General features: G+C 38.7%; 1 protein-coding gene across 1 annotated transcript in view; it reads left to right on the top strand.

The window, feature by feature from the left end:
* The window catches only part of GRID1 (glutamate ionotropic receptor delta type subunit 1), a 506,785-nt gene that overhangs the window by 452,252 nt on the left and 40,908 nt on the right, over nt 1-13,625 (top strand). The window contains exons 8-11 of the mRNA XM_029963176.1: nt 736-837; nt 2,383-2,580; nt 4,482-4,806; nt 6,206-6,344. Coding sequence (XP_029819036.1) covers nt 736-837; nt 2,383-2,580; nt 4,482-4,806; nt 6,206-6,344 — 764 coding nt within the window. The remainder of the gene's footprint in view (nt 1-735; nt 838-2,382; nt 2,581-4,481; nt 4,807-6,205; nt 6,345-13,625) is intronic.

A 13,625-nucleotide genomic window follows, 5' to 3' on the forward strand; every position in this document is an offset into this window, starting at 1 on the left:
TGATTTTTAAAATTATATATTTAATTGAAAAATAAAATATTTAGATATAATATTCCGGAGAGATATCCTGAAAATATGCATCCAGGTACATCTGGCAGATGCATGAAATAGTGGTAGGTATGAGATACTTGTTCATCAGAGCCTAGGACCTCAATAGCCTGCTACTGTTTTAGAAATGAGTTAGAAGTAGGGCAAGAACAGAGAAAATAGGACTTAAGATAGGATCTGAAGAAAATCTGAGAGAGGAGGCAATTTGACACCATAGAACCTATGTCAAGAATTTATTACTATCAGTGAGCAAAAATGTTGTGCAGCAGGAAAAATGGTCAGTCTTTGATAAACAGTGGAGAATTATTTGAAAATAGGCAGGAATCTGAGCAGAGGGGGAAATCTGGGATAGTGAAACCACAGATAATCCTCAAGACTGTCAGGCAATATAAACTTACTGAAGAGAAATGTCATATCAGAGTGATCTAAGCGAAATAATATGACAACTACCACAGATAATAGAGCAGTTACATTGCACGCATCCATGAAAATACATTCAGGCAAGGTACTTGTTTATGTCTATCCTCTGAATCTCACTAATTCTGGTTCTGCATTAAAAAAAGCCACACACCTCTCAACTTCTCTATATCAGTTCTGGATTGGGCCAAGCTACCATTAAATGTTTGTGTAAATGCTGAAAGATTTCTGCTTACCAGGCCTTCAGACTCACTGCACTTTCTGTTCTAGTTGGCAACGTGGGACTCTGAGAAGGGACTGAACGGCAGCCTACAAGAGAGACGTCTGGGCAACGACTTACAAGGAGTGACACTCAAAGTGGTGACTGTCTTGGTACGAGGCTCTTTGAAGGATCTTTCAGGAAACAAAACGCTCAAAATAAAAAGGACCCGACTGGGTGTTTTGGGCACTTCCCGCAGTGTTTTTGCCTATCATTTTCAGTTCTGTATTTTTGGATGATCAGTTACATAAGCATGGAGGATAGATGATGGCCTTTTATTATTCTATGTGAAGCTGTGCACTGTCAGAGATACAGAGCATTTGTTTGTTTGCTTATGCTGTTTTTCTGCATTGTAATTCCTACCAGGCACAGAACCAGCACAGGGCCTGAGTCCACAGGGGTGCATTCCAGATATTGTGCTTTAACTTGGATAGGCAATTTCCAGCATTTCATGGATTTTAAGATCAGATGGGCCAATTATGATAATCTAATCTTGGCTCTTGTACACTGCAGGCTGTAAAATTTAATCAAGTGTTTCCTCCATCAAGCTCATAAATTCCCATTGAGATAAACTATATCTTTTAGAAAGGTGACATCTTTCCAAAAAATCATTATGCTTTTGGGACTACTGTCTCTTAGACTCTGAGTGGTAGAAGAGCTCCTGTCAGCCAAGTTCTACATTAGGGGCAAATTAGGGCTTAAATGCATTCCTGCCTGAAATATTGTAGTCTGCAGATTGCAGAATGTGATGTCTTTCTGTGGCTTTTAATCATCTTTTTCTGAATCATGATACAAATAGGCAGTACTACATGAGATCATTAAGACTCTCCCTCCAGCCCTCAGTTTACTTTTCTCTATTTATGCTGTAGCTGATGTGAGAGGTAAGCAGACAATGCGAGTACCAGGGTACAAAGGCAGCCAACTGTGATGACTGTGCTGCTGGCACCCCTGGCATTCTCCTGCAGGAGAGCAGGACACTCGTGCCCAGTAGAAAACATCCCACAAAATGCTGCATTTCCTTGGTCCCAAAACATACTTTTAAATTAAAATATTCCAGAAACTAGTACTCATGAAGGTTATTCTTTGAATTTTCAAAATTTTAAGTGTTCGCTAAATGCAGTGTTTTTAGCTCTTGTTTCAATATGTCTCCTGGATAAAAGATTAAGAATTGTATGTAAAAAATGGCTTTCTAAATCTAATATGATCTGAGATACATGGACAGCAGTAATCTTCCTATCTAGGACTGATGTGCTGAACTTAAAATCTGTACTCTAGACAGCTATTTAGGACAGTAAGTCAGGTCTATGTGCCTCCTTTATCACCAGTGAGAAGAGGCAGATGTTTTTAGAGAGGAACTAATCCTGTGGACGCCAGGAAGCTGCTAGAGGGGGTTGAGTTGTCTTCTGGAGTCTTTGCCTCTTCTCAAGAACTATGAAAACCTAAGGCCATGGACAGGGCTCAGGTGCTGAGGTGGTGGTGTCTGATTGGGATGCTTCACAGTATCCCACATTACCTACAGTTTTTGCCTCAGAAGTTTATGAGTGTCTCAAAATATGTGCCAAGTTGTTCAGAATTAACTCAGGAAACGTCCTTTTGCTAAGAGGAACAAACTAAAAATCTTGTTTCAAGTGTCAGTTAAGATGTTGTTTTGTTCTCAGGAAGAACCTTTTGTGATGGTGGCAGAGAACATACTTGGGCAGCCAAAACGATATAAAGGATTTTCCATTGATGTCCTGGATGCACTTGCCAAGAATCTAGGCTTCAAGTATGAGATATATCAAGCTCCTGATGGCAAATACGGACACCAGCTCCAAAACAGCTCATGGAATGGCATGATTGGAGAACTTATTAACAAGGTACACAGAGAAGAAGCTGCACTATAAGAAAAAAAAAAAAAAGAAAAAATATTACTCTTTGGAGTAGGGTGTCAAAGCTTCGTAAAGGTGTTTAAATATTCTCCTTTCCTCATTTCAAAATACAAGAGAATGAATTAGGATGAAAGCATCAGTGCAGAATGCTTCTGAGCTATGCATGGTTTGAGTGTGATATAAACTGCAATTTAAGACCTACCTATATACAGGATAGAAACTAAAGAGGCTCTTGTTTTATTTGCTCCCAACTACTCTCAACATAAATTATATCAGTGTAAATCTGTGTGATTATATAGCTATTAGAAGAGAGGACATGCATTTGTGTGAGGGAATGACTATAGAAAATAGAGAAAAAAGGTATTCTTCAATATGAATTTCTATTATTTTATTTTTTGTCATTATGTGTTTGCTATTTTTTTGTAGATAGGACTTTATTTCTGTCACTTTGTTTGACTTCAACACAGGAAAAGTGACCCTAGTAATAGGGGACCAGAATTTGTACTGATCTAAAGATTATTCATTCATTTAAAACAGAGAGGACCAAATTTCTTTTCTTAAAGACAGTCTTGAAAATCCAGGAGTAAATTAACTATACTCCATTCGAGTAGATGGGGAAAGCTTGTAGCTTAGAATCTCTCAGAAAATTGAATTAGAGTATATTTTGTTAATGTTCTTGCTATCTGACATGGGACAAATATTAATCAAGAAGAAGAATCAAAGGAATTAATATTCCATGCTGCTGCCCTCTGTAGGAAAGGTTACTCTTCTGCAGTGGAGTTATTACTGAAAATTAAAACTTTCTCATTGTCTAGTAAATAGGTGGCTCAGTATCTGGTAAGTAGATGTTTAGAAAGAAATAGAAGCAATTAAAGCAATAGCCAATGTGTGTGATAAGGGGATGCTCTTGGTTGGTGCTAGGAAACATAAAGAATTTTTACCTTATTTTGCATTGACATAAGCTGTTTGATTTTCATTGATTTAAAAATGAGTTAAGGAATCCTGTTAAATTTCCTTGGAAATTGCTTTCTTTGAAGCAATAAAGTGTCTATTGTGGTATATTTAAAAAGTATTTCTGCTACCAGTTGTTCCATTGACTCCAAAGGATTTTAAAGCAGACCTCCCTCATCTAATATTTGCTTTACTTTCCCAGCAAAATTAGAGATAAGAAACAGAATGTACATTCTGTGTTTTGAAGAGAGCTCTTCTTATTAAGATGGAAAAATATTGAAAATCTAACTGCAGCTCTTCAAAAGCTTTGGGAATCTTATTTATTAACTTCTTTTTTTTTCCTTCATCAAGTTTACATACTCTTTAAGGACCATCTCCAAGTAAAACCTACTTGTTTTAAATGTTGAAGTCAAAGCAGTTTCAAGAATGAGGTTGCTTTTGGTGCCTTCTTCCTGTTACTACTTTTTGCAATCACTTTATTCATTTTAAAAAACAAACAAAATCTTCTCCCCAGTTGTCATATAAAGTCTCTTCATGAATATGGAAAGCTGGCAATTCTGCAGGGAGAAAAACAAACACTAGCTCTTCACACCTTGCTACCAAATACACCAGCTAAATAAATGGTGTTTCTTTCTTTATTGCTTGCAGTGCACCAAGGTAACATGGTTTGGAAAACAAGAGAGGGATAAAAGTTAAATAAGTTGCATTTCCAGAGAGTTCAAGAGTACCTTGACAGGTTATGTTTCACTCCTCTGCCTTAGACCAATGCAATTAACTAATGCTTCAATTATGAAACAGATTCTGATTTTATTTGTAGCCAATTTATATAAATACATCTAAATGTTTTAAGTTATAGAAAGAAAGTGTCTCCTTAAGGCTCAGGCTGGCCAAAATGGTGGTGAAAGGGAGAGCTCTGACGTGTTGTGCTTGTCTCGCAGAGAGCAGACCTGGCCATCTCAGCCATCACCATAACGCCCGAGCGAGAGAGCGTCGTGGACTTCAGCAAGCGCTACATGGACTACTCTGTGGGCATCTTGATCAAAAAGCCCGAAGAGAAAATCAACATCTTCTCTCTCTTTGCCCCTTTCGACTTCGCGGTGTGGGCCTGCATCGCCGCTGCCATCCCCATAGTCGGCGTCCTGATCTTCGTCCTGAACCGCATCCAGGCAGTCAGGGCCCAGAATGCTGCCCAGCCCAGCCCTTCTGTGTCCTCCACCCTCCACAGTGCCATCTGGGTTGTGTATGGAGCCTTTGTTCAGCAAGGTACTTACCCTCGTATAAATGCCACTGAAAACCCTTCAGAAATGGTCTGCCTTGGGTAAAGAAGGGCAGGACGTGTCCCTCTTGGCCAGAGTGGGCTAAAGATGAAAGAGGAGGCTTGTGTGGGGAGGTAATATGTTTTATTAGCCTAGCTGATGGAAAGTGGGAAGAGGTAAGTAAGATTGGGGGATGTATTTCTTTCTTTTAAATGGCTTTTCTGCCTCTCAGTAAGTCCAGAAAAAGGAGTAGCAGGCTTTTTCTTTGGGAAAATTGTTACACGAGAAATAAACTACAGAGCTGCTTGGTGCAGAATTACAACACTATTCCAGCTCTGAAACTAGCACTTTTTCTAATTATTTGAATTTCATTTATAAATATAAATAGAAATTTATATGCTTTTGAGCTTATGTGAGACAATTCAACTCTTGGTTCTTTGAATTGATTATGAAAATGATTTGTGGTCTTATAAATACCCTCAGGAATCTCTAGGCATAGGACTAAGCCTGCTGAATTCAGGAGGGCTGTTACCATTAACAAAGTTAGTATTGTTACTAATTGCTTGCAAAATCTGCCCACACAGTTTTTGTGCCATATCTATAATGCTAGTTCTATTCTTGAAAGACAGGTCTTGTTGAATGCTGATATGTGGGTAAGTTGTTAACCTTTTTCTACATTTTTTAGTTGTTGTGATTGCAAGCTTATAAAGCTTCAACTGGAAAATGCTTCCTATTGCTATGAAACTTGGTCCCTCACCTCATTAAGGTGGCATCCCTGACAGGTTTAAGTGCAGTAAGATATAGTCAGCACAAATGTATGCTGAATTGACTAGCACCAGCTCTGTGGTAAAGTTTAGCCTCCAATGATGTTCAAGCATGAATGTGCTTGAAGACTGCTGGAAAGAAATCTTCACGTTATTTGAAATCTTGCAAAGAGTAACAAGTAATAACACTAATGCTTCAGTCTTTTCAAATTTAAGTACAGCAAAGATAGCACACAAAACATTGGGTTTTTTACCCCAGTTCTAAAATTATAATTGAAAACAGAACATTACTATATTCTGAGCACTGTAGTTGATTTAATTCCTGCATATTAGTTGTGCTTCACTATTCAACTTTCTTTATTCAGAACTTTTTTCATGTTCTCTAGATCTGATCCTCAATAATTCTCAAGGGAAATGTGTTGAAAGATGATTTTCTAGAACACTGTCTAGGGCAAGATGTTGACTGGCAAAAATACTTTAATTATTGGTCTCAACAGAAGCAATGCTTTTTCCACAGTGAAAGGGAGGACTGGAGAGGGAGCAGAGAGGGAGTTCCAACAAAGTTTAACACAACAGGGCACACAGAGGGTGATTGTAAATGGAAGCTGCTGAGAGACCCTTATTTTCTCTGTTTATTTGTAGGGAGTGAATCCACTGTCAATTCTGTGGCAATGCGCATTGTAATGGGAAGCTGGTGGCTCTTCACCCTTATCGTGTGCTCTTCCTACACAGCGAATTTAGCAGCATTTCTCACAGTATCAAGGATGGATAATCCCATCAGGTAAGAGCCTCTTCTTAACATGAAGCTAGAAACTTGGATTTCACAGGACGGTATTATCCATTTGAGCACTCATTCTTGCAAGAAAGAGATAACTCTCTAATAAAATACTCTTCTTATTTGCTGTGTCTGTTTTTCTCTTCTCTCCCCCCTCCACCTTCACTCCAACAACCCCCAAGCAGTTTTGACAAGTGCATGGAGGGGACAATGGCACTTCAATTGTGTGTTTTTCCAGAAGAGAGGTCTTTCGTGTGTTCCTGGTTGTTTGGCGGTGATGTGTGTGTGTGTGTGTATGTAACTTGGGGGTTTTTCATCAAATTTAAAAGCTAAAAAGTGTTTTTATTTTTTTCCCCTCACAAAAATGTAGACAAAATTCCCAGCTTCACACTGGCATAGAGTACTGGGGCACTGGTTTTTCACACTCAGAACTGACAGGGTAAGAGCCTGATAGCTCATGTTTGATCTGATGGCGATGGAGCAGAGAGGTGGCAGTGCAGCACAGGCTCTCCTCCTAGAAAATTCTGAGCCAAGGATTTCAGGTGCTAGAGGGTGACACAGTTAAGTTGTTGGTCTCCTCTGGGATTGCATTGGGAAGACTGGGACTGAATGTTTGTGCTTGCCTCCTGAAACAGAAGCATTGTCACTGAGGTGAGGCTGGTACTTAAAAAGCTGCTTTTGCCTTTTCTGTGGTATCTGAACAGTAGGACATGAATAAGTGCATTTCTCATAAACCTGAGTTGAGCAGAATTTCCCATTTTTAGCTTGTCAATGTTTACTTACAGATAATGTAACATTTTTTATAGATATAGTCTTTTAATAATAATAAGGCCTCCCCAAAACCATAACAAGCATTGGGTTTAAATTAATTTTGTTAGTTTGTTAGTTTTGCTAATTTTGTTAGACCCAAAATAAGTGGGTCTTAACAGTAATAGAAATAAGTACTCCAAGTAGTTTCTGGAAATACCACGAGAAACTATATAGAATAAAACTTTGTGTGAATAAAATCTATGTGTGAGGCCCGGAGGTACTGGGAAAAAGTTAAACTCAATGAATAAATTGCTCTTGAAAACCAAGACACAAATAACTATCCAGAAAGCTTGAAAAATGACATTTTTAAAAAATTCTGAAAGTGCTATTTCTTTCGTTGCAGAAGAGTTTTTCTGTTTGGGCTAATTAGCACTTCCTAAAACTCACCAAAGTTCAGAGGAGGACAAAAGTTGGAGTGCAATTACGTGAGGAACCTCCAAAAAAAGACAGAGGTTTAAGAGCCAGAACTATGAATTTTTAGAGGAGGCCTTTGAGGCTGAGCTGTTACAACATTTACAAGGGGTTTTGATTTCCCTTCTTTTTAAAATTAAAGGACATTACTAAGAATCTTGAGAAGGAGAGAATTTCTTTGGGTAAAGGAACTGCTCAGTGTTGTTTCTGGAGCAAAGACTCAGGCACCCTTCTACTGTTAGAGATGCAGCTGGAAAATGGTAATGAAATGCCTTTCTATATCGAACAGTACCTGCTGCTTTGCAGGTTCCTGTTATCCCCTTGTACAAGGTGAGGATACAGGAGGAAGAAATCACTCTATTATGATTTGAAAACATCAGCAGAGTCATTCAGGTGCCAAAACATAAATGCCAAAAGTAATTTAAGCTGCTATAAGGCTCACTGCCTGTGCTCCAGCTACTTGGCTACAAGGTCAGGGGTCTCCATCAGGAGTTGTCAACCACAATGTGGATTGTTCATATTGCCTGAGATGTCAAAAGTGGTCCTGGATGCTGTGGCTTAGGTACCCAAATCATTCCTGAGGTAATCTGAAATGGAACTCTCAGAATACCCTCTGAGTTGATCACTGGTTGGCATAACTGAGACAGTTAAGAGAGTGGCTTGTCTTGGCTTGCCTATGGCTATTTTACAAAGTTTGCATAATTTCCCCAAGATGCTGCTACTCTGAGAGAAAGAGGTCTGGACTAACCCCTCTCATTGAAAACTGTGATTGCCTTAGGAAAGAGGAAATGGGGTAAAGAAATAAGTCTCTCTTCATCCATCTCTAAGTTATGATGAAGATATTTTCATGTCCCTACTCTTCAGGAGAGACATCTTATAAAATGTTTTGTCAGATTTAGAGCAAATCATTTTCCTGAGAAAGTAAATTACTGCCCTACCTGAATTCATTGTGTCTCGGCTCCCACTACTAACTGGCTTCAGCATCATATGATGTGGAGTGGCTATTTTTGCCTCTCTAACTCTCCCCTCAGCTTGCCCACATTATATCTTTCATGAACCCAGAAAGGAATACTTATGTGAAATCCATTTTTTCCACCCAAAGAGGCACAATGAATTACAGTGAAAACTTGCTCACCAGCTGAGAGCTACCAAATTCATCTGTGTATACTTCCATTGTTAAGAAAAAACAACTTCCATCATTTCAGTAAATGTGTGCTGTTATCTCTCCTTCTATAGAGAAGTCCTCTGGTGTTCAGTACTGCTGCAGCTCAATTGCCAGCAGGAGAGAAATAAGTATTATGGTGCTGCAGTAGCTGCTACATAGTTAAGATTTTCACTACAAGACTGATTTTCTTCCCAAGCCCTCTCCAAAATGCTTAATAAAAGTTGTTTCAGCATCAGATTTGGCATGTGTGGTCTGTGACTAGTGAAATAGAAGTATGTTTGATTGAATAACTAGGTGTCAATCAACCCAGTGATCATTGCCTCTACAATTTCACTGCAAAAACAAGTGTGTCATAGAAATCATAAATGATATTTATTAGAAGGGGCTTGGTGAGACATTCGCTGCAGCAAAGTTGAGCTGTTGGAAGGCAGCTTTTTAGAATTAAAATGTCAGATGAAAACCTGCTCATAGGTGAATAATTTTTTGTTTAAATCTGGGGTAGTTAAGTCTCACAAGAGTATTCCACCCTGACAAGACTTTTAGAGACTTCCTGTGTCTCACAGAAAGGTGAACTACCCAGAGCAGGAGGCATGACAGAAAGCAGTTTTGATATGCCACCTGTATTTCTGTTTCCTGAAATATACTTCTTAAATCCTAAACAGGTTCCCAGGTGCTGTGCAGTCCCAGGTGCTCAAATCCCATGTAAGAGATGTGTCTATCTTGGAAAGAAAAAATATCCTCCTCCTTGGATTTTCCCAAATCCTCAAGGGTTTCATCACACGCTCGCTAACAGGAGGAGGCATTGGCTTTCTGGCCTGGCATGGCAGCACGTGCTGCCTTGCTCCTCCCGTGTCCTGTGAGCCCATCACTCATCCTGGTGTGACAGGGTGGTGGGGAGGATGTGAATGTGGAGGTTAAGACCCATATCAAAAGCTCTGTCCCTTCAGGAGATCGAGTCTAGCAAGAAACAATGTGAACCTTCCCTGGCTGTCCTCCATTTTTGGTTTCTAGCAGACTGTGCTTCTGCTCCCCTTTGCTCTTATAATGCTGCTTCTCTAATCCCTCTGTCTAAATTGCCTCCTGCACTTCTCACCTTCTCTCTGCCTCAACCTCACAACAAGGGAGCAAAGGCAATGTCGTGGTTAGCTCAGATTTTCTGTGTTTGTAGAGATTCGCAGGCAAGGCAGGGAAACATCAAATAGATTTCCCGGCCACATATGGGCAGAGGATTGAGATATTACCCAGTCCAATAAAAAACAGGGAAGGCTGTTTGTGTGAATGTGGTGGTGGCCACTGCTTTGGAGCTCAGGCCAAGAAGCTGTGATCCATGTTCTAACTTTGAAAATGAGTAGTTCTCAATTCTTGTTTTGAAACGGAAATCTAGGTAATGTTTAGAGCCTGTGCTAATCCTTGACAAACTCATTTAGACCCAAATAATTTGCATTTATTATTCTAATATTTGCCTTCAGTACTATATGCAGCTGCGGAGTCTTCTAATGGGTCAGACTGCCAAATAAGGCAGAATTATTATATGCAAGTTTGTTCTTTCTTTTGTCTTATTACATTTTCAAACAGCTCTTGGATCTGCTGTCTGACCTTCCATTTGTAATTATGAGTTTAATTAGCAGTGACTTACATTCCAGCCTCATTTCTTGCTAACAAGCAGACGACACGCAGTTCAATGGCTGCACAGATATTCTGAAACTGTGCAGGTTTTGGAGAGCTTGTCTGACAATAGGTTAAGAATCAAGCAAGAAAAAATAGGACATTAAAAAGTATTCTATTTGCAAATTCAAAAGATTTTAAATTGAAGATTTTATCAAATTGATCTTTAACATTTGTACATGCTATGGGTGTTTTGGCAGGCATCTGTATAAATGCATTCATGGACTGCATACAAATGCACGCTGTGTCTCCTTTTAAGTTTGCAGCTGTTGTTTCATGATTTGGGATTTCCTTATTTGCATTTTAATCCCCAAATTTCTTGTGTTTTGGTGACAGCTGAAGATTTACTGCAGCTTAGTTGGGGCGATAGGCTGGCACTTGGAAGACTTGGGTACAAATTCTTTTTCTACCACACGCTTTGTTTGATCTTGGCAAGCTTAGCCTCCTCTCTCTCTTGGTTCTCTTTCTGCATTACAGAGTACTAATATTTTCTTATCTTATATGGCATGTTGTCAGTCTAGCTGCTTTAAAGATGATGGCCAGAAATGACCATATTATAGTAGCACTGCAGGTATTAAAGCAGATAGATTTTCTGGGTTGCATACAAAACAGAAACAATCTCAAAATATTTTAAAAGAAAATGAGGAAAGTACTTGGAAGATGCCAACTAGAGGGAAATGAACAAAGGTTTCATCTGCTGTAGTTAAGTGAATTTGATAAGGTTGGCAGCAAGAACCTCCTTCTGTATTTTCAGCAATTTTTTCTTGCAATTCCTTGTATTTGAAAACAGCCTTTCTGTTGTTCATATCATACGTGGCTTTTTAAATATTTCATTGCATTATCATTTGTTATGTTTAACTTGTACTATGTTTTGTGGTGTCTGTGCAGCACCTCAGGCACGTTGGCAGGAGGCATGTATGAAAGAGCATGATAAAAAATAATTACAGTTATTATTATTTAAGGCCTGTGAGCAAATGCTTCAATCATTAAGTAACTAGATTAAGTTCATCCATAAAAAGAGAAGGCAAAAAAAGTATGTAAGAAGGATGCAAGCAAATGAGCAAGGACAAAAACTCAAAACTTTTTTCCTTTCCAGAACATTCCCTGTTTAGAGTGCATGGATGAAATGTCCTGGGAAATGCTCTGCAGCCTGTGCTCAGGGGGAGAGCTTGCCAGCCCTTTGCCTTCAGGCGCTGCTCAGGACAAGGCACTGTGCTGTTGCCAGGGCTGGAACCCCCATTGTCTGTCTTTTCATTTCCCTTCTATTGATGGTGTTGCCCAGTGGGTGCTTCTGGGAAACCCAGGGCTTCACAGAGTCTGGAGCCCTTTAAAAAGCTTTCTGAATGTTGGCATATGCCGCTCGACCACAGCTTAAAATGGATCCTAATTGCTCCTGTAATTGAACAAGCAGGCAAGCATCTAAGTGCAAATATTTCCCAAGGACAATTTTTTTATGAGAAAAATGAGAATGCACAGCTAAAACTCAAGCTTGCATTCCATCTCTCCAATTACCCTTAAAAATGTGGCGTATATTGAAGATCAATGGCAAACCAAGAGATTTCTGATCCCATAACTCTCCAACTTGACTTTTACAACACCTATACCATAGCAAGTCTTCATTTGTTCCTGTAACTGAGAAGTTCTGGGACTTAGGTGGGTTGAGGCATTAAAATTCAAACGCATGCACAGTTTAGAGAAGAAAATGATTTGGATATAACATTAGCAAAATCTACCATCTGTGCAGGTAATAAAATCTTTTTTTATTATTTTTTCTTTTGCTTTGAAAGGATGAAAATCTAGCAAGAGTAACAACCCTCATGACAGCCCATCAAAATGTACAGGGAGTGGTTTAAATCTGATATTTGATAGTTTCTTCTCAGCTCAGATTGAGTCTCCTTTTGGGTCAGATTGTCTCACATTAATATGGGTTATTCAGTGGCTGCCCATTGAGTAGCTGTATGCTTTCTGCATATATTAAATCACATTGGCCCCTGACTTAAATCTTCTTTGTTGCAGTATGAGGCTTCTTTTTATTACAAGGATAGTACCTCTGGCTTATTTTGTTGTGTTATATTTTCTATTTGACTCCTAAGGGATAAACAGTGCAAAATGCAGTAATAGAAGATTTTTGCTCTATACGATATTTATACTTCTATTGTTTGTCTCTAAAGAAGTTAATTTAATGTCTTATATGAATTGATAATACAATCTAATATAGCAGGATATTAAAAAAGCAAAATAATTATTACTCTAACAAATCAAATAGAAACAGCCTTAAAGCTTCAGACATCTCCTAACTGCTCAATCCATCACTTCTAAAGATGAAAACAGGAGTAAGAAGAAAAATTTCATGGTGAATTCTGTTTTGGAAATGATTCTGTGTGAAGAAAAACCATTAAAGAGGCTGGCATATGTGCTCATCTATTTGAATTTCACTTCTGCAAAAGCATTAGTATTTTTTTCTGCTGTAACAGGCAGATATTTCAGATATTTCCTTGACCCACAATGCAAAATTACTTAACTTCTTTTTCCATGTTAATATACTATTACATGTGTTTGCCTGCTTGCTATGTTTGGTATTCTTTTGAACAAACATGGACTGTCACATGCCACTGTGGTATATATATCTTTGTCAGAAGAGTATTTAAAAAAAAACCACTCTCAGAGGCAGGTAGAACCAGAAAATATACAAAGATCTTTATGATATTTGCTAGTGAAGCTGCTGCCAGGAAAAAAAAAAACAAAATTAACCCCCTGTAAAATAACTTGTATTTTGTATCATTTATCTGTGCTGGTCAGAGTCATCAGCGTGACTTTTACTGTAAAAGCCATGCAGGTTTGTCTGTTAGAGGGTAAGATAGTGAATATTACTACATAGGTTTCCAATTTTTCCAGAGTCAGGTCTCTCTGAGAGCATCCCTGAAGACCATCTAGCAACCTTGAAACCAGAACAAGCAAATAAATTGCATTCACAAAACTACCAGTAATTAGTAAACGTTTAATCACTAAGTTCATTCCTCAAACCATGAGATGAAGCTGAAAGTCAGTGTACTGACTTTTAAGAAGGGAGAGTTGTACCTGTTTTTTTTACTTGCTGTCAGCTCAGACAGGAAATACATGGACTTCCAACTCTGCTAATCTGCTGTATTTTGGGAAATGCTTCATTTTCTCATGTAAAAAATGTCTTCTCACCTTGCACAATTCCTCACAAACATCCCCACATGAGCAGTGGTTCT

The sequence above is a fragment of the Manacus vitellinus genome, unplaced genomic scaffold, assembly GCF_001715985.3.
Source record: "Manacus vitellinus isolate BGI_N305 unplaced genomic scaffold, ASM171598v3 scaffold_54_pilon, whole genome shotgun sequence".
Classification (NCBI taxonomy): Eukaryota; Metazoa; Chordata; class Aves; order Passeriformes; family Pipridae; genus Manacus; species Manacus vitellinus.